We start from the raw sequence: 27,297 nt of genomic DNA on the forward strand, positions 1-27,297 counted from the left end.
CTTACTTGCAAGTAATAAAACAATATATGTTTGTCAGTACTTCAGCCCAGGTTTCTGCCCAAATAAATCCAAATGTGTGAGGTCTGCATGGTTACTGATTCTGGTCTACAAAAATCAGAGGTCTCAAGATGTCAAAAAGTTTATTCATAGCCAAAAATAATAAAAACATTTCCTACTCTTTTGAAACAGGAAATTTTATATTTCCATAGCTGAAAACGATAAACAATTTTTAAGGTTTAAAAAATTAGCTGAGAATATTGATGAAATTCATTTATTTCAGTAGAATAAAACAAGCAGCATGAAAATGTAAAGTGCTACATAAAAGGCCCACATTATATAAAATTTGAAAGGTTCACTGGCTTAAACAGTTACAGGTAAGACATTTATATATATATATATTTCAAGCATGCTATTTTAACTACCTTGATACGTAGTTATGTGCTATGTAGGCCAAAAAAAAAAAAAAAAAACCCAAAAAACAAACAAACAAAAAAGCCATGAGCTGCCTAAGTCTGAGGATTGGGGGTACAGGGGAATCCCCTAAGCTTTCACCCACCAGATCAGACATCCAGTTTTGGCCTTAGGATAGCACAAAAGGGTTAAAATGGGGCTTTAAAAATAATAGTTTTCTGAGAAGTCCCTTCACATGAGATTTGAGTAAGAATGGCCTCAAAGATTAATTTTGCTCATTAACTCCATAACGGCAGGTCAGACTGAGAACTTAAGGATTTTAAGGGAGCATATATAAGGTGAAAGTGGAGCAAAATATGCCACTTTCAGGTATGTGTATGTGATTCAGGTGCTAAAAAAAAATCCCAACACAAACAAGAAGGTGGCCTGAAGGTTCGAGCATAGAGAGACAAATCATTAGAGAAGGGTCTGCACAATCTTGGCTTAATGAATTTTAAAGTATAGATACACCCCACAGCAACATGCAACTTAAGATCACACAATTCAGAAGCTGGCTCATGTCTGACTGAGAGGACATGGGGCCTCACCCTGAAGCAGAAAGACTGTTCCTAGCACACAATCTCAGCACAGACTGCGGGTATGGGAATTTCCTTCTTTTTATATGTAACACTGGAAACCCTGGTGGCATAGTGGTTGAGTGCTACAGCTGCTAACCAAAGGGTCGGCAGTTCGAATCCACCAGGCACTCCTTGGAAACTCTATGGGGCAGTTCTACTCTGTCCTATAGGGTCACAAGGAGTTGGAATCGACTCAACGGCACTGGGTTTTTGTATATGTAACACTACCTGTCTTCCTAGCTCGGTCAGTGACCTCTTGATAAATCACAGAACCAATATTTCTATTATCTTGTGTTCTAAACCAAGACTTCAGGGTATATTTTCCCATGGCAATAAAGTCATAAAACAGTAACCTACTGTTTTCCTGGCATATGAGGTCTTCATAAAGTCCTTAGGTTTTTAAAACTTCATCAACATCAGCAGTAGAAATAACAGAAACAATCTGTAAACGCCTTCAAAATGCTAATTTATTAAAGTCTGACAACTACGTATTATATAATGGTACATAATATATTATTATAGATGTGGACATAAAGGAAAACTGGCTACCAGATGAAAACAGAAATTGTGTCTGATGGCTAATATAAATTCTCATATTGGGAATAGAAATTAAATTTGACTTTAAAATAATTTTATAAATTGTTTCTACCTTGCCCATAATTTCAATTAGTTAAAACTACACAAGGACTTTACAAATACTCTCCTCCAAACGATTCAAGCTACAATACAGGCTAATTTATATGGACTGGTCCAGAATCTAGACACCATTTGCAACATTGTTTGAGTCATAGAAAAAAAATAACTTACCAATACACTTTTAGAACACAACCCGTTTGAAAGCTGAGGACTGCCTATATTTAAAAAATAAATCTTCATTAACAATACCCTCAAAAGTGCCCTCAATGCCACTACTAAACATGCTGAAGGGAATGTTTTTCTGTGATATAGTCTCACCAGGTATTATGATAAAAAATTATCTGTTAGGCTCTGTGGAACCAGGTAGCAGTAAGTTACATATTGATTTTGCACCAAAAATTATTTCTTGGGCTCCGATTAGATGGGCAAGTCTAAGGTTTTTCTAACATCTATCACTGTATTTGGGCCCTGAGCTTTTATATTAAAATGGTACTTGAAATATTTCAACATTATGCATATTCCTGAAACAAGTAAAATTTATAGGGATCACAAAACTGGGCATATAATACATCTCGAAAGACATATAATTCAAAACAGAGAAAATGTTCAAATCACTTAACTTCTCAAAGACAACTAAGAGATTTCCTGGCTTGAATTCTTTCTTCCTTAAGAGAAAGATCTATGAATCATAATTTTCTTTCTTTTTAAATTCTGTGTGCACGTGAGGGGCAGGTGATAACAGTATATCAAAGTGGTTACAAAGCATTATTCTCTCTTCAAGTAACATCCAATAACAAAGATGTGATCTCATTTCCTCAAAATTTTTGACTGAGATAAAGTGACTTTCACTGAAGAATGTTTAGGACACAAACATGAAGTCACAGAATGGGCAATCCTAGTATGCCTCCTATGAATGACATTTTAAGGAAGCTATTTGAGGAGTTTTACTTCCCCTTTTCAACTTTTCTATCCCTATATCATTCTACATAAGTAGAAACAAAGAACTCAATAAAACGGTATTGAGTAACTAGTAATACTCACTGGAACTTAAAACACCACCTTTTATCCAAAGATTTCAAAGGGCTATACAGAAAAGCATAAAAAATATACACAAAAAGCTGAGGCATGAGAAATGACGGTAAGCTATTTCCCTGTAAAGCAGGTCAAATAGTGAGACAAGGGACTTTTAACTTCTAGTCCCTTAAAGTAGGCAGGACACTGCTGGACACAGTCTGAATGTCCACTATACTTCTACCGAATTAATAAGGATCAAAAGAGGAAGGAAGGGTAAATACAAAATAATCTTTTTGTAAACAATTCTTAGATTATACCCAATGCAGAATGTTTAATGAAGCACTCAAGTCACAGCTTTTAAGACACAAAACAATGTTATAACTCAAAGTCAAATATGTACTCATTGGCCAGATATATTCGTCGGAATATAAGAGCTGCCAATGCCAAAGTCAGGATGACAATCAGTACAGCTGATCCCCCATGATCAGTATGGTTGTCTCTTGGCTGCTGGCCCTGGGTTATATCTGGCGAAGTTGATGTCCTTCTTTGACGCTGCTCCTGGGCCCGACGCTGTCGCGGACTCATGGAGGTACTCTTAGCTATAGGCTGGGTGGGCTGCTGGAGGGATGCTGCCGAGGGGTTCTGTATTCCATACTAGAAAATTTTAAGAAATTTTGTTTGAAATTGTCAAAGAAAATTTGTATACATACTTGTTCAAGAACATACAGAGTCAAAAAAAAAAAAAAGAATACACAGAATCTCAGAGCACTAAATATGGCTAAGGGAACAACTACCAAGAATTATCTGAGTGCTGAGACTAATAACTCACCCTCCTGGATAAGCCAACAACACAACTTATTCTGAGTACTCACCAGGTGGAGGAGGAATTTACCAACAATACAGAAGAGGGCAGGGTTGACCCACATTTTCTAGAGATGGGTTTCTACTATCTCCTGGGCTGCAACCTCAGCAGTATCTGCTGAGCATCTGGGGACCTCCCTTCTTTCAGAAGACCCAAAGAGGGAGACAATTTGATTTCCATCTTCTGCTTGAAAATTTGCCATTCTGAATGGTAAAAAAGGCAACTCTCAAGAGTGTGCCTTTCATGAATCAGGCTTTTTTCAGTATTATCTCACTCCATCAACATGTTTCCACCAACAGTCACAGAACATAGGAAATAATTTCAAACTGTACATTCTTCACAGCAAAATTGTTGTAAAAATTAAGTGTGGTTTTCAAACCAGGCTTAACTTTTTCCACAATTCGTATTAACTAAACTGAACACAAGTCCAGAACTATCCTGTGCTGGATACTCTATTTTGTAAAGAGTTCCCTGTATATGTGCTGAAAACACTTTGGAGGTAGTTGTGAACAACTCAACGTGTATCCTCTACTTTGGCACACTGCCGTTCCCCACAGAGCACTGAATGGCAGGTTCCTCTGTCTCCGTTCAATGACTGATCAGCCAAAGAATTGCCACGATGTAATACGAAGTGATTCAAAATCTTAATATGATTGATAGACAAATGCATATTCAAAGAAGCTCTACAAATATAAATTCCATTTTATTTATACAGATACCTTAACTCTATCTCTAGCAACCCATAGCCTTTAATTCTTTTATTGAAAGCAACTTTATCTACTTATTATGTATTACTGCTAATACACCTTCTTTCAAATAAAAAATAAGAATACATGCTTTATTCAGAATAACAACAAATTAAGTATAAAACATTTAAAATACTTTCCATCAGAGACATTTCAAAATTTAGAAGAAAAAATAATCAAATAATACAATTCGAATACATTTTTTTTAAAGGTAAGAGGATGGGGTTTGCACTGTCAACAGCTACAAACATTATGGAAAAGGTTGCTGATCTAAGTTACCTGCAGAAGAAATTCCATTCTAAATCTGACATTCATCTCAAGATTAACAGACTTACATAATCTGAAATTCTTAAACCTATCTCTTTGGAAGCACTCAAATGTAGTAACACAGACCCGTAACATGTTGCTGTAAAAAAAATTAGCATAGCGCTAATGGGGGGGCGGTTGGCTAACAAACTTAGAACAAGTGCATTATTTGTGTAAAAATATGGTACTAACTTTGAGTTAAAAATAATAGTGTTGATACTGAATTAAAGTTGGATGACCTTGGACTTCCATACTCCAGGACACCCACATAACACTGGAGCAATCTGCTCACTGAAGAGAGCAGATACTCATAGCTGCAGCATTTTATCAGATGTCATACAATGACTTAACATTCATTGAATTAAACTGAGTTACAGGTGCTAATATTCCATCATTCCATTTGAAAATGATGCTCACTCAAGAAGATACAAGTGTTTGACAGAGCAAAAAGTACTTGAGGTTTAAAGGGAAACTGATTCTTAAGGAAACTAGCACAAGCGATTGACTCAACTTAAAGCATTTATTTTATACTTGTCATTTTTTCCCATGAGTTTAAGAAAAGAACATTATTCTGTCCATAAACCTGGTCAAAACAGGGAGCCTTATCATTGCTAGCCTCACTTTGCCACTTAGGTGATGTGTAACCTTAAGGAAATTACTTAACCTCTCTAAGACTCAGCTCCCTCATCTGTAAAACGAGGGTAATATCCAATTCAGTTGTTGTGAGGATTAAATGGGATAATGATATAAAGTACTCTGGACATATAACTGCTTATTAAATTGTAGTTATTATTAGCATTGTTACTATTGGTATATCCTTTTGGAGGAACCTAGGTTTAGGTTTAAAACAAAGTCATAACTTTCCTTAGAAGGACAGCTTTTCGAACCTTTACTAGTAAGATTAATGAATTTAGAAAAGCAATCCCTTAAAACACTGATTTCAGATGATATTTCAGTATGTGTACTTAATGAAGTATTTGCATAAATATAGTGCTTAATTAGGTTCCTGTGTTTCAGATGCCTTATAGTTGATATATCACTTGCTAAAATCTAATGCTTTGATATTATAAAATTCTAAAATTTTTCCAACTTAAAAGAATCAGTCAATAAGTTAAGTCCCTAGTAGTACATATCAATTTTCTTTAATAACCTAGAATAACCAGCATCTGTGAGGGAGTTTTGTTTTTCTTTTTAATACAAAATGGAATGACTCATTCAGAACCTCAATCCCTGGGAAGAGGAGAAAAATCTGATAGACTAGAAGAACATAAAGCTACCATCAGTATTTTTCCCATTTTTACACAGCTAAAAAATCTACATCAAAAAGCAACAGATGGCCTGATGTTATCTGTATTTAGACTTTTGACAATCTCTTGCCCCCTCAAGGCTAAAAAAAAATAAAAACTGTAGCTTAGCTGGGATTTGATGTATAACATCTCAGTGAATTTACATTACACTTACAGCCACCCCTAGCCAAAATCAGGTTTCAATTACTTTCATAACAGTCAAATTACATAATCACACTCTGATGTTATTTATATGTAAATGTAGTTAAAAATTTAACTTGCAATTGTACACAGTTTATTGCTTATCAGTGTTTTAACCAAAACTGGTCAATTAATGAATGACCTATACTCTATGAGAAAGAATTCTAAGTTTTATGTACTTTAAAATCAAAATGAACAAGAGTACTATAATAATGACTTTTTTATTGTATATGCTAATTTACTTGAAATTCTTAATTTCATTACTTGTATTCTTAGTATTTTTTAAAAGTGCCAATCCAAAGATTCTTTCATTCAATCAACAAATACGTATTGACCACCTGTTATGTACTATGCCAAGCAGTGAGGACAGAGTGGAAAGGTAGAAAGAGAGCCCTGATCCTCAAGAAATTTACATTCTGGGAAGCAAGATTGGCAATAAATAATAAATTACAACTGGCATAAGTATACGGAATATGTAACAGAGGGACGTGACATAGTGAGATGGAAAATACATTAAAGACATTTAAATTCATCACGAATATTAGGAGAATGCCCTAAAAAGTGAGAAAGAGATTACCACCCTTCTTCCTAATAGGATGGCTCTATTTTTTTAAAACCATTTATAAAATAAAAAACAATTGGAATGCTAAAGATGGAAAATCAATAAAGTTATACTGACCTCCAATTTAATCCATTATATTCCTCTACAGTTCACAGAATTACATTTGGATCATGTGAAAACAATTTAAACTCATCAGCATATACTTTTATACTTCTTTCTTATACCTGTCTCCTCCATCCTCCTAGTACTTCCTTCACAGCACCCGCTCTCCTGCCCTTCTCCAGCATACTTTTCACCGTCCAGCTCACTGAGCAGGAGAGAGCTACTCAAGATTCTATTTGGGTCCCACTTTGGACATTCGAACCCACCAGCGGCTCTATGGGAGAAAGATCTGGCAGGCTGGTTCCATAAAGATAACAGCCTTGGAAACCCTGTGGGGCAGTTCCACTCTGTCCTATAGGTTACTATTAGTTGTAGCCGACTCAACGGCAATGGGTATTCCTGAGTAAGGTGTAAATCTGTACTTGCCCAGCTTCTATTTCTATTTTCCTGACCCTTTGTAATCCTCTATAAACTGAAGGGAAAAAAAAAAAAAATGCAGCTACTCAATCAAGTGATTTATCACCAAAAAGACCCCAAAACACAGATTACTTTTCATACATAGCAAGTCATACTTTTACTCAAATTTTAATAATTTAGCATCAATTCAGTCTCAATTTTTTAAATCTGTCTCTCTGATGACCTAGGCCCACCAATTTTTTAACAGGTAAGGGTACAACTAAAAACACCCATAGTATTCGTTCCTTTGTTCGTATAATAATTATTGGGTACTTATTATGTGTAAGGCAGCACAGAATATTCCATGCTGATCGCAATATTCTACATTTATGCCATCCAATATGGTAGCCACTAGCCACAGGTGGCTAAGGAGTACTTGGAATGTAGCTAGTGTGACTGAGGAACTGAATTTTTCATTTAATTTAGACTAATATAAATTTAGATAGCCACATGTGGCTAGCGCTTACTCTATTAGACAAAGCAGATGTGAAAGCTTTGCAGCTTCCGGTAGGCCTTAAGTCACTGTGCCTTAATGCAGCTTAACAAACCTGCCAAAGATAGTGTCTATTTAGAAAGTGAGTAATGTGCATTACTTTATTTCAAATCTAGCACTATATTGAAACTAACTTTTCAAAGAGTCAGAGAATTCTGGAGGGCAATGGGACTTCAAGATTATTCACTCCAGCCCCATATAACAGGAAAAAAAAAAACCTGAGGCCCAGAAAGAATAAATAACTTACTCAAGAAAACACAATTCATTAGAGGGACCAGGTGGGCTAGAATCCATCTATTAGGAAAACCAAAATTTTCAAATATTTGATTTAGGGATCTTCTCCTATGCCAAATAATGACAATAATATAGATACACACACACATATAAAAGACAAGAGCCATACCGATGTACTGGGCGTAGCACCCTGGAATGTTGTAGGTATATCGTCTTGTAAATCATTTAATGAAAAAGAATGGTTTAAGTCTGACTCAGTAATAGCTTTTCCAGATGAATTGACTTCTGCCTATAAAAAATACACACCCAAGAGCAGTGTTATAAGAAGAAAAGTACAGAAAAACCCACTAAATTAAATTTCTTCTCTTAGATTTATTTTAATTGATAGTTTAGCATCTATTACCCACTAGTTAAGCACGGAACATGTGTATATCCCACACTGTGACAGGTATTATAGGAAGGGGAACAGAAAATCCCTGTTCTCAAAGAGTTGTTCCTTGGTGAGGGTGAAAACCAACACCCATAGTTCACAATCCACAATTCCAAAACCCAAAAATTACAACTAAAAATTATTTTGTAATTTTTCAGGCAAAGCCTGACATAAACTGATGTGAGGCTATTAATAGTCTTTATCCCACATTAGTGTAAATAGTCCCAGGTCTGCTGAGAAAGTATCAGTGTGTTTGATTATGGGGTGCAGTTACTGTCATAGCAGTCAAATGACATAATCCCACTGCAGGTGTTAATAGATGGCATCCAAACCAAAGCAAACCTGTTGTCGTTGAGGCAATTCTCACTCATAGTGACCCTACAGGACAGGATAGAACTGCCCCACAGGGTTTCCAAGGCTGTGAATCTTTCTGGAAGCAGACAGCCACATCTTTCTCCCATGCAGCAGCTGGTGGGTTCAAAACCACTGACTTTCAGTTAGCAGCCAAGTGCTTAACCACTATGTTACCAGGGCTCCATAGATGGTATCTGTACCATATTTTGTAAAATCTAAAAATATGATATACAAAAAAATCTGGCCCCAAGATTTTCAGATAAGTGATTTAAGTACGAAAGGAATTTTCAGAAGGAAGAAAGTCACCAACACCTACTAAGCATCTCTTCTTCTGGGCACTATGATAAACCAGAAGGAAGAGCTTCTCCCAAGAACTGGACCCTGAAGGATACTGTGTTCCAGAGTCCAAGCTTTGAATCACTGTGCTATAAAACCTTTGTGAATGCACATTATTACTTTTAATAATAAAAATTATTTTTAAAAACCTAATTACAATAGAGCTATGTAACTTTCTTTTATACCCAGAATTCCGCAGTAAACAAAAGGGCCACATAATTAGCATTTGCTTATGTATTTATAGTACCTTGAAACTGATTTGTCTAGCCAGTTCCTTGGCTTCTTGATCAGCCTGGCTCGAATCACTTCCAGATTTTAAAGGCAAAAGGACATCCTTCATGGCGGAGCCGCATCCCTCACAACAGAAATCTTGTGATCTGGTAGAAGTCATTTTTTTATGAGTATATATCAAAGAGTTGAACAGTAATTCCCTCTTATAAAGACAGTGAATAAATTTAAGTTGGACAATTCCACATCACATATACCCACATGCTCTAAGTTTGAAAATTAGGGCAATCATTACAGTTCTGAGATAAATACATTACCCATAAAACCAAACATTACCGTGGAGTCAATTCCTACTCATAGCAACCCTCCAGGACAAAGCAGAACTGCCCCATAGGGTTTCCAAGGAGTGGACGGTGGCTTTAAACTGTTGACCTTTTGGTTAGCAGCTGAGCTCTTAACCACTGCACCACCAGGGCTCCATATGTTAGGTTGGTGTAAAAAAAAAATCTAGGGCTTAGATTCCATTTTCTTTCCTAATATATCATCCGTTTGTGCCATTTCTGTTATAGGAGCACTAGATACCTAAGACAAGAAATACATAAACCAGTGAAGAAGCCAGCTAAAAACAGAATTTACTTAAGAATTAAAACAACAAAGCTTTTAAAACACAGAAGTAAGGCTTTGGGACCTAGTTTTCAACAACAGATTTTTAGATATGACACCAAAAGCATGAGCAACAAAAGACAAAACAGATAAATGAGCCTCCATCAAAATTAAAAATTTTTCTGCATCAAGGGACTTTACCTACAATGTGAAGAGACAACCTACAGGAAGAGAGAAAATATTTGGGAACGATGTATCTGATAAGGGTTTAACATCTAGAATATATAAGGAACCCCTACAACTCAACAAAAAGACAACCCAAGTGAAAAAATGGGCAAAGGACTTGAATAGACATTTCACCAAAGAAGGTATACAAATGGCCAATAATCACTAGATTCTCAACATCACTAGTTATTAGGGAAATGAAAATCAAAAGCATAATGAGATACTACTCCCACACTGACTAGGATGGCTACTATCAGAAAATAACAAGTATTGGCAAGGATGTAGAGAAACTGGAGCCATCATCCATTGCTGGTAGGACTGCAAAATGGTGCCGCTTCTGTGAAAAACAGTATGGTGGTTCCTCAAAAAGTTAAACACAGAATTACCTTATGACGCAGCAATTCTACTCGTAGACTTGAAAGCAAGAACTAAAACATCTGCGTACACCAATATTCAGTGCAGCATTATTCACAATAGCCAAAACGTAGAAACAATACAAGCATCGATCAACAGATGAATGGATAAATAAAACGTGGTATATACATACCATGGAATATTATTCACCCATAAAAGGGAAATAAAGTTCTGATACACTCTATGACATGGATGAACCTTGAAAACATTATGCTGAGGGAAATAAGCCACACACAAAAGGACAAACATTGTATGATCCCGCTTATATGAAGTATCTAGAATAAGCAAACATACAGAGAGACCAAAGTTTATTAGTGGTTACCAGAGGCAGGTGAAAGGGGAAAATGGGGAGGTATTGCTTAATGGGTACTGAGTTTCTGTTTGGGGTAATGAAAAAACTTTGAAACGGATAGGGGTGATGGTTGCACTACATGGGGAATATAATTAATGTCACAGAGCTGTACATGTAAAAATGGTTGAAATGGCAAATGTTTTGTTATACATATTTCATCACAAAAAAATTTTTTAAAGCAGAATTTATAGATATTTTCAGGGGAAAAAACCCACAAGCCCTATTAATATAAATAGCTACTTATTAGCAGTACAACTTGGAGGACAGAGAATCTGCAGAAAATCTGAAGACTCTGAATCTATCACTGGCTATATTAAGTGGACTAAAAAAAAACTAGACTATTTCCTAAGATTTGTTTTTCCATGTTTTAATTTTCCTCTTTGTATTATATATGGCCAAAACTGCCCTAAAGCAGGAGGAAATGGAACGTTTTGTTTTGATTTTTTACACCTCCATGAGCAACTGCCTCCTTTGCCATTTTGGATGGTGCCCAGCTACCATTACTGAACACCTTGATCAAAGATTCTATAGAAGAATACTGATCAAAAAGGGAAAAAATGCAGAACAGAACTTCAAATTCTCATAGAGTCCAGACTTTCTAGAGCCACAGAGGCTGGATGAACCCCCAAAACTACTGTCCTAAGGTAATTTTTAAACCTTAAACTAAAAATATTCCCTGAAGTCTTCTTTAAACTAAACAACAGTTTAGCTTAATTAGTTAAGAATGTCTGCTTTGGGCATTGTGCTCTTTTAAAGAACTATCTATATGGGATCAAATTGGCAACAGCACTCAAAAGATTAGATAGCAAACTTAGGAGGCAGTAAGACTATGTTAATGAGGGAGGAACAATTCAGAAAAGGAGGATGAGAATGGCTGTACGACTTGAAGAATGTAATTAATCAATGTCACTGAATTCTACATGTAGAAACTGCTGAAATGTATGTGTAGAAATTGTTGAATTGGTGTATGCTTTGAATAAAAAAAAAAGAAAAAAACTTCCCTAAAGCTATGATATTCTATGAGTAAAAGTAAATATTTATAAATATAGAAACATATATTGTTACATTGCTAAACTTTTTTTTTCTATGCATCATAGATTTTTACCTTTTTTTTAAATTGTAGTTTAGATGAAGGTTTACAGAGCAAACTAGGTTCTCATTAAACAATTAATACACATATTGTTCTGTGACATTGGTTGCCAACTCCATGACATGTCAACACTCTCCCCTTCTCGACCTTGGGTTCCCCATTGCCAGCTTTCCTGTCCCCTCCTGACTTCTTGTCCTTGCCCCTGAGCTGGTTTGCCCATTTACTCTCGGTTTGTTTTATGGGCCTGTCTAATCTTTGGCTGAAGGGTGAACCTCAGGAGTGACTCCAGTACTGAGTTAAAAGGGTATCCAGGTGCCATGCTCTTGGGGTTTCTTCAGTGTCTGTCAGATCAGTAAGCCTGGTCTTTTTGCTTTTTTGTGAGGTAGAATTTTGTTCTACATTTATCTCCAGCTCTGTCCAGGACCCACTATTATGATCCCTGTCAGTACACTGCTGAACTTTTTAAATTGCTTTTTATCATACTTCTAGTTCAATGTAATTCAAAATCCTTAGGTAGGTCTTAAGAGTATAAAAACCCACCCAGGGCCTTCAAGTCAATTCCAACTCATAGCCACCCTATAGGACAGAGTAGAACTGCCCCACTGAGTTTCCAAGGAGTGTCTGGTGGATTCGAACTGCTGATCCTTTGGTTAGCAGTTGTAGCACTTAACCACTAAGCCACCAGGGTTTTATAAAATAGCATCAAATAAAATATATGTAAAAGCAGTATTAATTTACTATTTATTGATGAATATTTGTTTCACCAAAAGCAGCACTATCTATATCTCCTTGAAAATCACTTGTATCCAAAATTATTTGCCTCAAAATGAGTTCACTTTTAACTGAGAAGTCTGATGAATGTAAAGGCGAGTGTAACTTTTAACGCATGCACAAGGATAGTATGCTATCATGGCTGAATGCAAAATCATTGTTTAAAAAAGCCTCTATCATAGGCTAAGAACTAGACTATACACACTGAGAAGTCCAACAAGAAATCAAGTTTTTTTTTCACTATAAATTAAATCAACTGGGTAAAAGAATCAAGAGAGAAAGCCACCTTAGGAAATTAAAAAAAAAAAATGCTATGTATTCAGAGTAAGTATTGTAGTCCATGCACAGTAGCTGTGAGATGAATTCTCAGAATTTGGGAATACGGTTTAAAAAGAAAAGTTGTTGAGGAGACTAGGGAGTCTACCAGATCTTCCAGACACTAAAATCTGCTTAATTTAACAAACGTATGGAGGGCCTACCCTGGGCTGTGCTAGGATAAGACATACAATAATTTAATAAACATAATATGTCTGAAGGGTGGAAAGCAGCAGAGCACCCAGATAAGGAAAATAATCAAAATTAAGAATTGTATCCCAGCACTCCCAAGCAATAGACACTTTGAATCTAATGACTGCTGCTGTTCCTGTTGTTAGGTGCTGCTGAGTCGCACAACAGAATGAAACACTGCCTGGTCCAGCACCATCCTCACAATCACTGCTATGGTTGTGCGCACTCTTGGAGCCACTGTGTCAATTCATCTCGTTGAGGGTCTTCCTCTATTTCGTATGAGTTGGAATCCACTCGACGGCAACGGTTTTGTTTTTTTTCTGTTTTTGGGTTTTATACTTCACTAAGTGTGATGTGGAAACCCTGGTGGCGTACTGGTTAAGTGCTACAGCTGCTAACCAAAGGGTCGACAGTTCGAATCCATCAGGCGCTCCTTGGAAACTCTATGGGGCAGTTCTACTCTGTCCTATGGGGTCGCTATGAGTCAGAAACGACTCGACAGCACTGGGTTTTTTGGGTTTAAGTGTGATGTCCTTCTCCAGGGACTGGTCCCTCCTGATAATCTAAAGTCTAATCTGGGTTATACAGATAGAAATGCACCTGGACAAAATAGAGAAGGAAATACCTTTGGGCAATCACTAGTTGATTAAGAAAATATAACTTTTTTTGCTTTGCTCTAGATCATTTACTGGGCACCTGACATGAGTTTGATACTGTAGATAATAAGATGGATAAAGTGGATTCCTTCTCTATCCTCAAGGAGTTTTCAATCTTGTGGAAATCTACATATAAATAACTCCTCTGATTCTTTTCCATCTGTAAAACTGCCTGAGTGAAAAAAAATAACCAATATTGTTTTCCTGGAGGATATATCACCCACTATAGGTTGATATTATCAACTACTTTTAAAAACTAGATAATACAAAATCAGTTCTCTGGTTACTCCAGGAGAAGCTGGTACAACTGAATTTCTGGAATAGCAAAGGTAGGACCAGATCCTATAGCCAAGGTAACTTCCAAAGAGACACAGCCTATTTCCGAATAGTCACCGTCCAGAATAGTATTTGGACCTAAATCAAGAATGAATGTAACACTTACTTTTTGGCAAGTGCTCTTCTTTCCTCAGGAGTGTAATCTAGAGACCCTATGGCTCCTTCTCCTTTTGTTGGCATAAAGCCAATGATGGCTAATAATGCTGTTCTTACTGAAATAAAAAGTAAACATCAATGTAAGTCGCTTTGTAAAAGGAACTGGGTTTACTCTGGAAAGGAAAAAAAAAGGCTTTCAACAGAAAGGGTATATAGGTGGGGGGCTGTCTTAAAATGGTCACAAAATCTAGACATGGAAAAGCATTTTTATTATTTATTCGACAGTATAAAATTACTTATCCAGGCCAACTTTAATCTCAAGAAGACATTATACTCCTAACTATGAATTGACTAAAGTTGCACAAAATTCATATTCTGTATAAATTAATACTCACTACTCCATGAAGGCTGCCAAGTTTCAGGGTGATGTCCTGAGATGCTCAAACAGATTTTCTTGCCCACTTCAAATCGTCCATTAGCCTTAGGAATAAATAATACACTTAAAAAATTATGTATTTGTGTTTATTATACTTTCTATAATAATTTTAAAATAATGTAACCTTCAAGGGAGCCCCTCTTCTGGACATTTCACAAATGCTGAATGAATAATTAGAATGTTTTTAGAAGTTGTTGCAGTACCTTTCTGAAACTGAGCTGTACAACTGAAATTTAAATGATACATAAAGATTTACTGAAGTTCTAACTCTGCCTGCTACAGTGCTAGGCTCTGTAAAGGATCTAAAAGAGAACACATAAGGCAAGAAGGTAACGTAAAATCTAGCATGAAATCTAAGGATTCAGTACCACCTAACTAGCTGTTGGTGGGGAAGGGCATGGAGAAAAAGGTTCGGAGCTTAGAGACAGGAGTGATTTTAAGAGAGATAATGCTATTTAATAAGATACGAATACAGGAAAGGAAGGTCAGAGATAATTATTTCAGTTTTGAGCATGGATATTGACAACCAGCAGGCAGGTAGAAAAGCAGGTAGGTTGACATCAGATCAACCTGCTGGTCATCATCAATATCAAGACATGGAGCCTTAGTGGCGCAGTGGTTAAGAGATTAGCTACTAACCAAAAAGCTGGTAATTCGAATCCACCAGCTGCTCCTTGGAAACCCTACAGAACTGTTCAACTCTGTCCTATAAGGTCACTATAGGGTTACTGTGAGTCAGAATCAACTCGACAACAATGGGTTTGGTTTTTGGTAGCTGTGTTCACAGAGGTGATTCATTGAAGCCATTTCATAGGAATAAGAGACAGCAGCTAAACTCCGAACTTGTAAAATATTCACACTTACATGAAGGGTGAGAAAAAAGAGGCATGAAGTTAGAATATAAGCTCCACATGAGCAGACTTTTTACTTATTCTCTGCCACACCAACAGGGCCTGGTACATGACATGTGTCTAATAACTACTTGTTGAATGAAGATTGGAGAAGACTTTTCAAAAGAGAAGAAGAGAACAAGAGTACCATATTGAAAATCAGGAAGGCAGGACTGGCTTTCAGCCAGTGTGCCAAATACAGCCATACCATTGGCCAACTTTTAAAATATTTCTGTACTTGTTGGTAAACAACTGCTGCCCCAACTTTTCCCCAAGTTTCTCCATGTACCAACCCCTCTCCGCATGATCTAACGACTAAAAGCAGTAACTCCTGACACAGTAGGGTGCCTCCAGGACCCTGCTTCATGCCTTAATGCCAATATTAACAATTCTCGGTATCACCTAATATTTGCTAAGCAGCTTTATATGCAGGGGACTTTATACTGTGATTATATTAATCACATATAACATCCCTTTTGATAGATGAGAAAACTGAATTTCAGAGAGATTACATAACCTGCCCATGATATAGTAGAAAGAGTAATGCTCAGAACTCAGGTCTACTGGCTCTAACACCAGTACTCTTTCCACTACACCACATATAGGTAAATGAGGCATAATTTGGTATTTATTGATGAATATACTTTTTGTTTAACCATTTGCTACCTATGTGTGTCAAATACTTAACTTAGATGGAAGAGGACGAAGACTGAGAAGAGGCATGGGATTTCTCACACTGGCCTCTGAGATTGGTGTAGTGAGCGTGTTTCAATCAAGTGCTATGTGTGGAAGCCAGGCCACCACAGGCTGAACTAGAGGACGGATACCTTGGAGGTTATGAAGCAGAAAAACAGGACAACAGCTTGAGGTGGTAACTGAGATACGAAGGTTTCTGTGTTTTGTTTTTGCTTTTTTAAGATTAAAGAGTTAAATACACTTACAAATGAAAAGAAATGAGGTAGTAAAGCTTAAAAAAAGAAATTTACTGATGCAACAAGGTCCCAGAAAAAACTGGATCGATAATTTTCCTTCACATAAAGGATAAGACATACAAAAACAGAGAACAATTCTGAGATATAAATAGCAATACTAATAGCTAACTTTTGTTGAGGAGTCTGTATCAGGCCCTGTTCTGAGAGCTACATATAAGACAATGACTCACTTAATCCCACATCAGTTCAATGAGCTAAGTGCTATTACTATCCTTATTTCAAAGATGAGGAAACTAAGAAAAAGAGAAGGTAAGGAAGTGAGACATTGAGGGAGATACGTGACTACAGGCACAACAATGTTGCTGCGTGCCACTGAGTCAATTTCGACTCACAGCAACCCCATGTGACAGAGCAGAACTGCCCCAGAGGGTTTTCTAGGTTTAATATTTACAGAAGCAGATTGCCAGGTCTTCCTCCCGAGGAGCCACTGGGTGGGTTCAAACTGCCAACATTTCGGTTAGCAGCCGAACACGTAACTGTTGTACCACCAAGTCTCCTACGATAACATTAGCTACCTTTTACTGATTACTTACCATATGCCAGAGACTGTGCCCAGCATTCTGATACATTAATTCATTGAATCCTAACAACCACACTATGACATGAAAGCATTTGCTAGTATCATTAATACTTCTCAGATGCATAGGCTTCCTAGGAATTATTCTGGGAAAAAAAATTGTAGTTTCAGGGCCTGGACTCCAAAAGCAAAATTATAAGAATGTTCTACTTTGTTTCTTAATGAAAATGAGTATAATTATACTTTGCAAGTTAAACTGCAAGCATTCCAAAAAGCAAATAATTCTTACCGTTAGTAGAATAATGCTTGGTGGCTTCATGGGATACTCTGGTGGCAGTACTATTCGTCCATGATAAACACCACCGTCAAAATCAGAATCTGGGGGCCCTCTGACAGTGAAATGCCATTCAAAAAGGTTATCCTGAGTAAAAACAATAACCAGTAAGGATTCATTAATATTAATGTTTGATCACTTGTACAATATGAATATTAGAAATATTACTAGGTCAGAAAAATTAAATGTTTTATACCATTGCTAGAAGAGTTTCTAACGCATAAAATCTGTTTCAAGAACAAAAGTTGGTTTGCTATATAATCTAGCTTTAATGTCCCATAACAGCTAAAATCCTTTTAAAACAGAGATACATTAAAAACTTCTAAGTGCTGTTATGGATTGATAAATAAGATTATAGATTTAATTATATAGTAAATTAATCCTTGGAAGAATACCAGTTAGTGATAACTGTAACATAGCCAAATTATTAATGATAAATTTGCATTACTTTAACAAATCTTTTAAAACTATCCCTTACAGACATCTGAGAGCTGATTTATACATAGTAATATCTATGCTACTAATATCATCTTACAGTTACCAAGTACCTTACAGTTTGCAAAATACTTGCACATACATTACTACATTTTATTCTCACTATTACCATGAAAACTACACTGAGTAGATTTAAATACCCTCATTTTACAGATGAGAAGGCTGAAAAGGGAAGAAGATGTTTGTGCAAAAAGCCCAGGCTGGCTGCAGAGTCCCCTCTAGAGGCTGGGCCTTCCAAACTGTAAAGAGTCTGTTTTTTTTTCCACTTTCCCTCCCTCATACTCAAGATTTAATGCCAGTCTATCATCTGAGACCCATTTTACAGAGATCAGAAAACTGCTTCATTCATTCTGAAAGGTTAATGAAATACATGGAATAAAATATATCAATAAATCATATTAAGTACATCAATAATGACTCAAGATAATAAAAAGGCAATTTTAAAGAGTGTGTCATCAATGTTAAAGTATTAAAATTTATCAAAGAATATGGAGATAGAAACTAACCTCTAAAGGCTGTGCATGGTAGTGATCTGTTGGATCTTTCAATTCTGCCGCTTCTTTCATTAAACGTTTAACAGCTGAAATCAAATTCATAAGATGGAAACACTTAAAATATACTTTTCCAAGTAAGTGATTAGCATGGATTTACAAGCCTAATAAAAAAGTTCCCACTTCAACAAAAAATGCATAGAGGACTAGTTCAACCCAGCGTATGGCAAAGGTTTAATGACAAGATAAAAGCAATAAAGGAGGGACTAAGGAAACACTCACCAGGGATTAGAAGAATGACATATTTTGAAAAGTTACATACGGAGCCCAGGTGGCATAGTGGTTAAGAGCTCAGGCTGCTAACCCAAAGGTCAGCAGTTCGAGTCCACCAGCTGCTCCTTGGAAACCCTATGGGGCAGTTCTACTTACTCTGCCCTGTAGGGTCACTATGAGTTGGAATCAACTTGAAACCAACAGGTTTGGTTTTTGGTTTATACAGTGAAACCTGTGAAAGCCAGAATTTGACAGGACTGCCTTGTTTTCTTGGATCTCACAAGGTTTCCACCTTTGACAGGGTGCAGTCTTACTCCTTTTCTATTGCTCCTTTTAGTGGAAAATATTTGAGTTTTCATTCTCTGACAGGTTTCCACTTTCCACAGGTTCTGGCTTTTGCAGGTTTTACTGTATATACTTCCCATGTGGCAGCACTTATCTAAATGCTTTACAAATAAAGACTTATTTAATCCTCAAAGCAACCCTGTGAGATAGGTACTACTTTTATTCCCACTTTCCAGGTGAGGAAACTGAAACATGGAGGTTATGTAACTTATCCAAGGTCACAGAGCTAGCTAATGACATGCCTGGATTCTAACACACTTTCCTGATAATATTCAACTCTAGCTGACACAACTCAACCTTATTATAATTCGGTGCCTATATCTAAGCAGCTGAGAATTACTGAAGGGAAGAAAAAAAAAATCACAGAAGCTGGCATATCAATGCCCTTATGAAGTCATTATCAACAACCTCTACTGGGACACAATGCCACCCAATGTTCCTACATTTCTCCAGTAAGCCCACCAGCCCACTCTCTCCACCTAACGCCCTAAAACTATTTCACCTTACTTCTCAGAGCCCTGTGGTACAGTGGTTAAGAGCTTGGCTGCTAATGAAAAGGTCAGCACTTTGAATTCACCAGCCACTCCTTGGAAACCCTATGTGGGCACTTCTACTCTGTCCAGTAGGGTCGCTATGAGTTGAAATTGGTTTGATGGCAATGGGTTCAATTTTTTTGGTACTCACTTCTCATCTCTCCTCTCTTCCCCTCTTTCAGTTAATGGCACCGCCTTTCATTTCCATAATAAATCATTGTTCCCAGTAGTGCACTCAAGTATCTATTACAATCTACAAGCCTATCTATACTTGCACCCTCTCTCCTCCCCTATTGGTTCTCAAAGGCCAATCCTTTGATAAGTGCTCTGGATACCAGATCCTCTCAACTCAAGCATTAGGGACTCTGCTACAATAGTGTCGGGATACTGGAGTGGAATAGCAAAGCCAGGGAAAAGTCAGGTAGCCCAAGGCTCCTGAGACTCTGCTTGAAAACTACGATGTAGTTCGACAATGGCTGTAAGAGAGGTATCCACTGGATGTTGAGAGGACCACCTAGGCACCCAACCTGAGAGGGTGTCAGGTACTGACATTTGGAAAAAAGGCAGTCAGTAGGAATTACCTAGGTGGTTATGTGAGCAGGCAGAGGGAACAAGAAAAGTAAAATGTGTGGAGGCACAGGTTGGAATGTTATGGGGAAAGAAGTTAATTGAGAAGCACCTCACACACATATACAACCAGAAGAGTTGTTTTTATCTGGGCTTTTGCATAAAATTTCATCTTAATCAAGGATTCTTAGGCTTAAAAAAAAAAAAGGTTCCTAGGTTGCTATCCTATTTCCTAATTATTAATATTTTTTTCTATCTCTTATTCTGAAATGTCTTTTGCAGCAGATTTGCCCAATGCAATGCATCGTTTGATTTCTTGACTGCTGCTTCCATAGGTGTTGATTGTGGATCCAAATAAAATGAAATCCTTGACAATGTCAATCTTTTCTCCATTTATCTGCTGCTAAAGACCTTTTTAAAGTGTTAAAAAGCAAAGCACCTGACCCAAGCCAGTGTTTTCAATTGCCTCATACACGTGCAAAAACTGGGCAATGAAAAAGACCAAAGAATTGATGCCTTTGAATTATGGTGTTGGCAAAGAATACCGAATATACCACGAACTGCTAGAAGAACAAACAAATCTGTCTTGGAGGAAGTACAGCCAGAATACTCCTTATAGGCAAGGATGGCAAGACTTCATCTCCCACACTTTGGACATATTATTAGGAGGGACCAGTCCCTGGAGAAGGACATCATGCTTGGTAAAGTGGGCAGTCAGTGAAAAATAGGAAGACCCTCAAAGAGATGGATTGACACAGTGGCTGCAACAATGGGTTCAAGCATAGCAAGATCATGAGGACGGTGCAGGATCAGGCAGTGCTTTGTTCTGTTGTATACAGGGCCACTATGAATCAAAACTGACTCCAAGGCACCTAACAACAACAATTCTGAAACTAAGTAAGCCCCTCTAGGCAAAGACATTGTTTACTTGATCATCAAATATTTACTAAGCTCCTATTATGTGCTAGGTGATACAGCTACAACTGTAAACAAAACACAGTTACAGTCTAGAGGGTGGGCAGTTAACACAAAACAGCATGATAAATGCTCTATTAGAAACATGTACATACTGAGACACCATCTCCCCAAGTACTAGACACTAGGCTTTGTTCAATTCTGGGTTTCACTCAATTCTTTGAACACACTCAACCTTCTCTCTACTCCAGGCCTTCATATATACTGTTTCCTTAGCCTGGAAGGCTGTCCTGTCCCCATCCCCAACACCTCATCATCTAGATTGGTTCCTGTTGCCGTTGTTGTTGACTGCCATCAAGTCACCCTTAACTCAACAGAACAAAGCGCCGCCTGATCCTGTACAATCCCTGTGATTGGCTGCAGATCGGACTGCTGTGATCCATAGGGTTTTTACTGGTTGAAGCCTTTCTTTGTAGTCCATCGTAGTCTGGACGCTCTGCTCAGCATCAAAACAACATGGGAGCGAGCCCTCACTGACAGGTGATGGCTGCACATGAGGTACACTGGCCAGGAATCAAACCAAGATCTCCCTTGTGAAAGGTGAGAATTCAACCACTGAATCACTACGCCTCCTGCTGGCTCCTACCAAACCTTTAGCTTCCCTTGTCCACCCTCAAGAGGAATGACCAGAGATTCCTATCAGGACAGATAATAAAAATCCCTGAGGAATATTGGGAAGAGGGTGGAGATCAGGAATTTGCCCTCTAAATGCCCCCATATTATTCTAGTGGTCGGTCAGTTTTAGAAACCACTGATCTAGAAACTAGGTTAAATCCCTGTCTTAGTTATCTAGTGCTGCTTTAACAGAAATACCACAAGTGAATGGCTTTACAAACATTAGAGATTTATTCTCTCACAGTCTAGGAGGCTAGAAGTCTGAATTCAGGGTGCCAGCTCCAGGGGAAGGTTTTCCCTCTCTGTCAATTCTGGGGGAAGGTCCTTGTCATCAATCTTCTCCTGGTCTAGGAGCTTCTGAGTAAGGATCTTAAAGGGCATGCTCTGCTCCTTTCTTGGTGGGATGAGGTCCCTCTTCTCTCTGCTTGCTTCTGTCTTTTATATCTCAAAAGAGATTTACTCAAGATACAACCTAATCCTGTAGATTGTGTCCTGCCTCATTGAGACAGATAGGGCTAATTATGTGTGGCTGAACAAAAGAGCTTTTAAAAGATTATCATCTAGAAGTTCGGTAAATAAGAACCACACCCTATCGTGAGACAGAGAGGGTTAACTGTGCTGATGGAACAAAAGAGCTTTTAAAAAGACTACCATCTAGAAGCTGGGTAAACAGGAATCCACCCTGTCAACATGAGATAGGATTGGGGCAGCTATCTCCTTCTGAGTGTCTTTCTAGTCCCTTCCTCCTTTGCAGGCTCCCTATGTGCAGAGGAACAGAGTGTGACTGCTGTTTGACCTTCCTTAGCCCTCTGAAGATGGCAAAGGTGGCGATGTAGCGCCGATGGTCAAGTGCGCTTGCGCTATATCCCATAATAAGTGGCACCAAGGGCTGCCAAGAGGACTCCATCTTGAATGTCAGCCAGTTCCATCTTGAATGTCAGCCGGTTCCATCTTAGATTCCAGATGTGCATGCAACCTAATTAACATACACTGCCATTCTGAGAAGTACCCGCCCCTTGAAAGAAGCCCACTAAATATTCATTACTCTGTTGTCTCCACTGAACCCATAAAAGCCCTAGCCTTGCTTCCCTTCTCGAGTCAGTCTTTTGGAGAGGCTTAGATCCCCCTGACTCCTTTTGCTTGACTCAAGCAAAATAAAGCTTGCTGAAGATAAAGTTTGTCTTTCATGTATTCTTACTTTTTGTGTATTCTTACTAGGGAAAAGACAAGGACCTTTTGTGTCAGATTGGCAATTGCTAACATCATTACCATAACTGCCTCTAACCCTGCCTCACTAACTTCATAGAGGTTAGGATTTACAACACATAGGATAATCACAACAGATCACAAAACAGAGGACAACCACACAGTACTGGGAATCAAGGCCTAGACAAGTTGACACACATTTTTGGGGGGGACACAATTCAATCCATAACAATCCCTTTGCTAAATGTCCTCATAACACACCATACTTCATCTTTTATAAAATTTGCTTCACTTTAATTACTTGTTTAACATCTGTCCTTTCCACCAAAAAACAGTACCGTGTATTATCTACTTCACTGCACACAAAAAGCACTTAATATTTGTTGAATTGGATTTTACTATCCTCCCCCAACAAATCTCTTCCCAAGGATCTGATTAAAGGCAATGGTTTTCAAGCTTATTTGACAAAAAGACAAAAACCTTTGTTCAAAGAAAAGCTTAAAGCGAACCCCAATGTAAAACAGATAAACAGGGCTGTTTAGTTGAAGAGGCCAGTATGGAAAGGCTGCAGGCGATTTACTCCCCTTCCATCTACTTTATTCCTAAAGTGGCCCAAGGAATACAGATTGAAAACCCAAAGCCACATACAAATATTATTTAATATGATTAGGAATACTTAGGAATACATTAAACCATAGACACTGTTAAATAGTTTGGCTGCTGTCAGCAATCAAAGACGCCAAGGAAACTGTTCTTCCATCACTCCTCATCAGCTGGCTGAATACAACCATGATTAAGCTGAGGGGTCAGATTTTATGTCATTTCATACCCTCAACACATTTTCTCTGCCTCTTCCCCACCCAGTTCATTTCCACAGAGCAGAAGAAAATAAACACCCAATAGTTGTACCTGGGAATTAAGAGAAATATATTAAAGAGTGAGAATTTGCTATAAGAATGTACCAACCCTACAGAGGGATAATCATTGGCTCAACAGCTAAAATGCTAACTTTATGAGTTCATAGGCCACATAGGTACACACCATGTAAGAGCTAAAGCCACATGGACAAGCAGAATGTGAGATATGACTAGTGTTTTCACAATCTGTTTTTTCTGAAATAAGATATATTATGAATCCTTTACTGAAAAAGAACATGGACTTTGATTTAAGAAATAATACCAGAGTCATTATTCTCTGTCCTTGAGCATAGAAAATGTGATCCAGCTGGAACTGGGCTCACAAGGAGACAGCAACCGGGCCCTGAGGTATAAAATATCTTTCAGGTAACTTCTGCATAAGACAGAACACAAAAGAATTTCCACTCTTATCTTTTTCTATTAACATTTAGTGAATAGAAAATTTGCTGGACCAATGAAGACCCTCCTGACTGTTGTTACTGAAATCTGTAAACACACAGTTTCTAGCCAATCCGTGAAAGGGTGAAGCTTTCAATGATTTTGTCCATTTCGTAGCGTTAATATATACTGATGACTCTAATATTTCATTGGACTCGGGCAGACATGCCTGTGGCAGCGTGATTGTCTGTTTTCCCATTCTTGCCTATTCTGTAATATTCTCTGGACTTGGGCAGACATGACTGGCAGCATGCTTGCCAGGAATATCAGGATGAGATACAAGTTTGGGGGGCTGGAGAAGAAACTGATAAGTTTGGTTTTATACTTTATAGAGATCTTTTTTGACCTGGTGGAAGACGTTGGGTCACCAGTAAGCTCTATGTATCTATAGCTTAGGAGAAGGGTCTGAGTTGGCCATTAAAACTTGAGAATCATTAGCATGAAGGTGTGGTTGACTCCAAGGGCAAGAATGGATCACTCCTAGGTTTCTGGTGAGGTGGTGCATACCAATCTCTTACACTCCTATCACCTACTGCACGCCAATAGTCCCCTTTTGAGGAAAGCTGCCAAAGAAGGTTCTTTATACATAGGTCTCCTTACTTATGAGACCCTACAATCTTTGGCCATATGCTAGCACACTGGCCTTTCATCAGTTATCTGTATTGTTTTAACTTAATTTTCCCATCCATACCTCTTAAGACCACATCAGATGGAGAGGAAAAGGGTTATATCTGTTACCTTGTACTGTGTTTTTAATCACCCCTTTTTCACATAGGCATTACTCGAAAATATCATAGCACGGAGGACCACAAAGGAAGGAAGCGTTTTTACCATGCCTCCTAGCATTTTCAAGAAGGCCCATACCTCATCCAATTCACCTTCTCTATGAACTCCAAATGTGCCACACGATAACAACAAAAATTATTTTAATTATTTTCTTTTTTACAACAGCAACACTACCTTTGAGGAAATGAAACCAAAAGGAGGAAACAATGTATTACACAGTAAGAAGCACGTCAACCAAAGCTTAGCCAGCTAAGGACAGGTCATATACTTTGGAGATGTACAAAATTCCAGACAATTTAAAAAGCTTATCATCATAATCTCGAGTATGATAACCTATCAAAACTAAGCAATGCCTTCTGACAATTTCTTCAGAACCTACCAGTTATTCATTCCAAACCACAAACCACTCACATTTTCATTACTCTCTAGACATTCCACTAAGGACCTCTACTGTCCTAAGGAACTTAGGGTACCATGTGACCAAGGAGTTGCCAAAGATTTTTACCCAAATAGTTTTATTCAAATCTACCACAGTCTAAATAATTCAGTCCTTCTACATCTAACCTTAAAATTATGCTTTCCCTCTTTCTCTTTGCTCTCTGTCCTCTTAAGCAATGTGAACAAACTGAAATTTAATTGTATAAATTTATTTCTTGGCAAACCCAAAGCCTTCACCAGAATTTTAAGAGTCTAGGACCCCGAAAAGGTTATGACCAGTTCTACACACTGGGTCACCGAAGGATATTTCTTAAGCTGGATAGCACTCAGGCTAAGAAAGCTTTGCTCAGTCAATAAGCCTCAGGCTTTTCTGGAGTCTTTGTATATTCAGAAGGATCAAAAATAATAGTAATAATAAGAGTCCAACGTCAACTCTTTCCATAAGGATGCTAGTCTTGCTAATTCCTACCGGAGAGCAGTTTTTTTCTCTGAAAGGAAAAAATGAGAAGTAACAAGAGTTGGACACACCATCACTAATATCCTAGGATTTACCTTTCAGAGCTAGCTAAACTGTGGCATTCCCCCCTCCTCACAACTTTATCAAGGTACAGACAGACTCAAAGAAAAAACCAAACCAAACCCAGTGCCATCGAGTCGATTCCAACTCATAGCGGCGACCCTATAGGACAGAGCAGAATCGCCCCACAGGGTTTCCGAGCAGCGCCTGGCGGATTCGAACTGCCGACCCTTTGGTTAGCAGCCGTAGCACTTAACCACTGCACCACCAGGGTTTCCGATAGACTCAATGCCACCTCTGAAACAGTGATTCATTCCAAATCTGCCTTAATCTGGGAATGCTGGTTACTTTTCCTGCATCTTTATATGCATCAGGAAAGAATTTGAGGCTCGGATTGTTTGTGCTGCTTCTGTAAATGAAACAGGAGCATTAAACATAGGAACAAAAAACTAGACTGAATACAAATAGATCATCAGTTTGGCAAAATCATGATTAGCTCTGAAGTGCGTGGTTGAACTAGCTTTCTAGCTCTTCAGTTAACTAGCTTAGTGCATAACATCTCCTCTATATCTGTAATTCTATCCGCCCCAAAGGCTGCAAACAGGATATTTAAACAACCAAATCCTCAAGTGTCGGTAAGTCAAATAGCTAATAAAATCCGGTGTTCAGGGTGCACGTAAGAGAGGGAGCTGTTAACTATTACTCACGAACACCACCTCTACACCTGTTCTTGGGGATGACTTTATGATACAGCGCTACCAGACGAAGATGAGAAAAAGGAGAGTCCCGGTGGTACGAGGCGGTGGCCAGTCCCCGGGCTTGACAGCCGGTGCCTCCCCGCCCTGCGGCCTGCACCTCCCTGGCAGGCGGCGGCCTCGCGTAGAGCGCGAAGCCGGGAGCGGAGCTGCGAGTGACGGCGGACACGAGGGGACCGCGGCCCTGGTTCTCGGAGTCCAGGATCACTCCACCCTCCCCGGTCCACCCTGCCCAAGCTGCCCGCAGCCTCCTGCCCTGCTCACCCGGACTCTTCAGGTTGTAGCGGGTCTCCATGGCGGGTCGATGGCCCGGCTCCGGCCTCACGGCCAGCCACCGTCTCCTCTCCGCGCCGCCGCTGCCCTACTCTCAGCGCGGCTCGGGCCAATGGGCCGGACCCAGGCAGCTTCCGCAGGTGCCGCCCAGCCTTGTCCCGGACTGCGGGCCGGAGGGGC

General features: G+C 38.5%; 1 protein-coding gene across 1 annotated transcript; it reads right to left on the reverse strand.

The window, feature by feature from the left end:
- Positions 1-324: 324 nt before the first annotated feature.
- UBE2J1 (ubiquitin conjugating enzyme E2 J1) lies at positions 325-27,297 on the reverse strand. Its single transcript, XM_049897239.1, has 8 exons — positions 27,109-27,297; positions 18,495-18,568; positions 17,449-17,580; positions 14,720-14,804; positions 14,335-14,440; positions 9,294-9,423; positions 8,096-8,215; positions 325-3,332 (listed from the first exon to the last, which is right to left on the reverse strand). The coding sequence occupies exons 1-8, from the start codon at positions 27,137-27,139 to the stop codon at positions 3,054-3,056; spliced, it is 957 nt and encodes a 318-aa protein (XP_049753196.1). The 5' UTR covers positions 27,140-27,297; the 3' UTR covers positions 325-3,053.

This window comes from Elephas maximus, chromosome 1 (genome assembly GCF_024166365.1).
Source record: "Elephas maximus indicus isolate mEleMax1 chromosome 1, mEleMax1 primary haplotype, whole genome shotgun sequence".
Lineage (NCBI taxonomy): Eukaryota > Metazoa > Chordata > Mammalia > Proboscidea > Elephantidae > Elephas > Elephas maximus.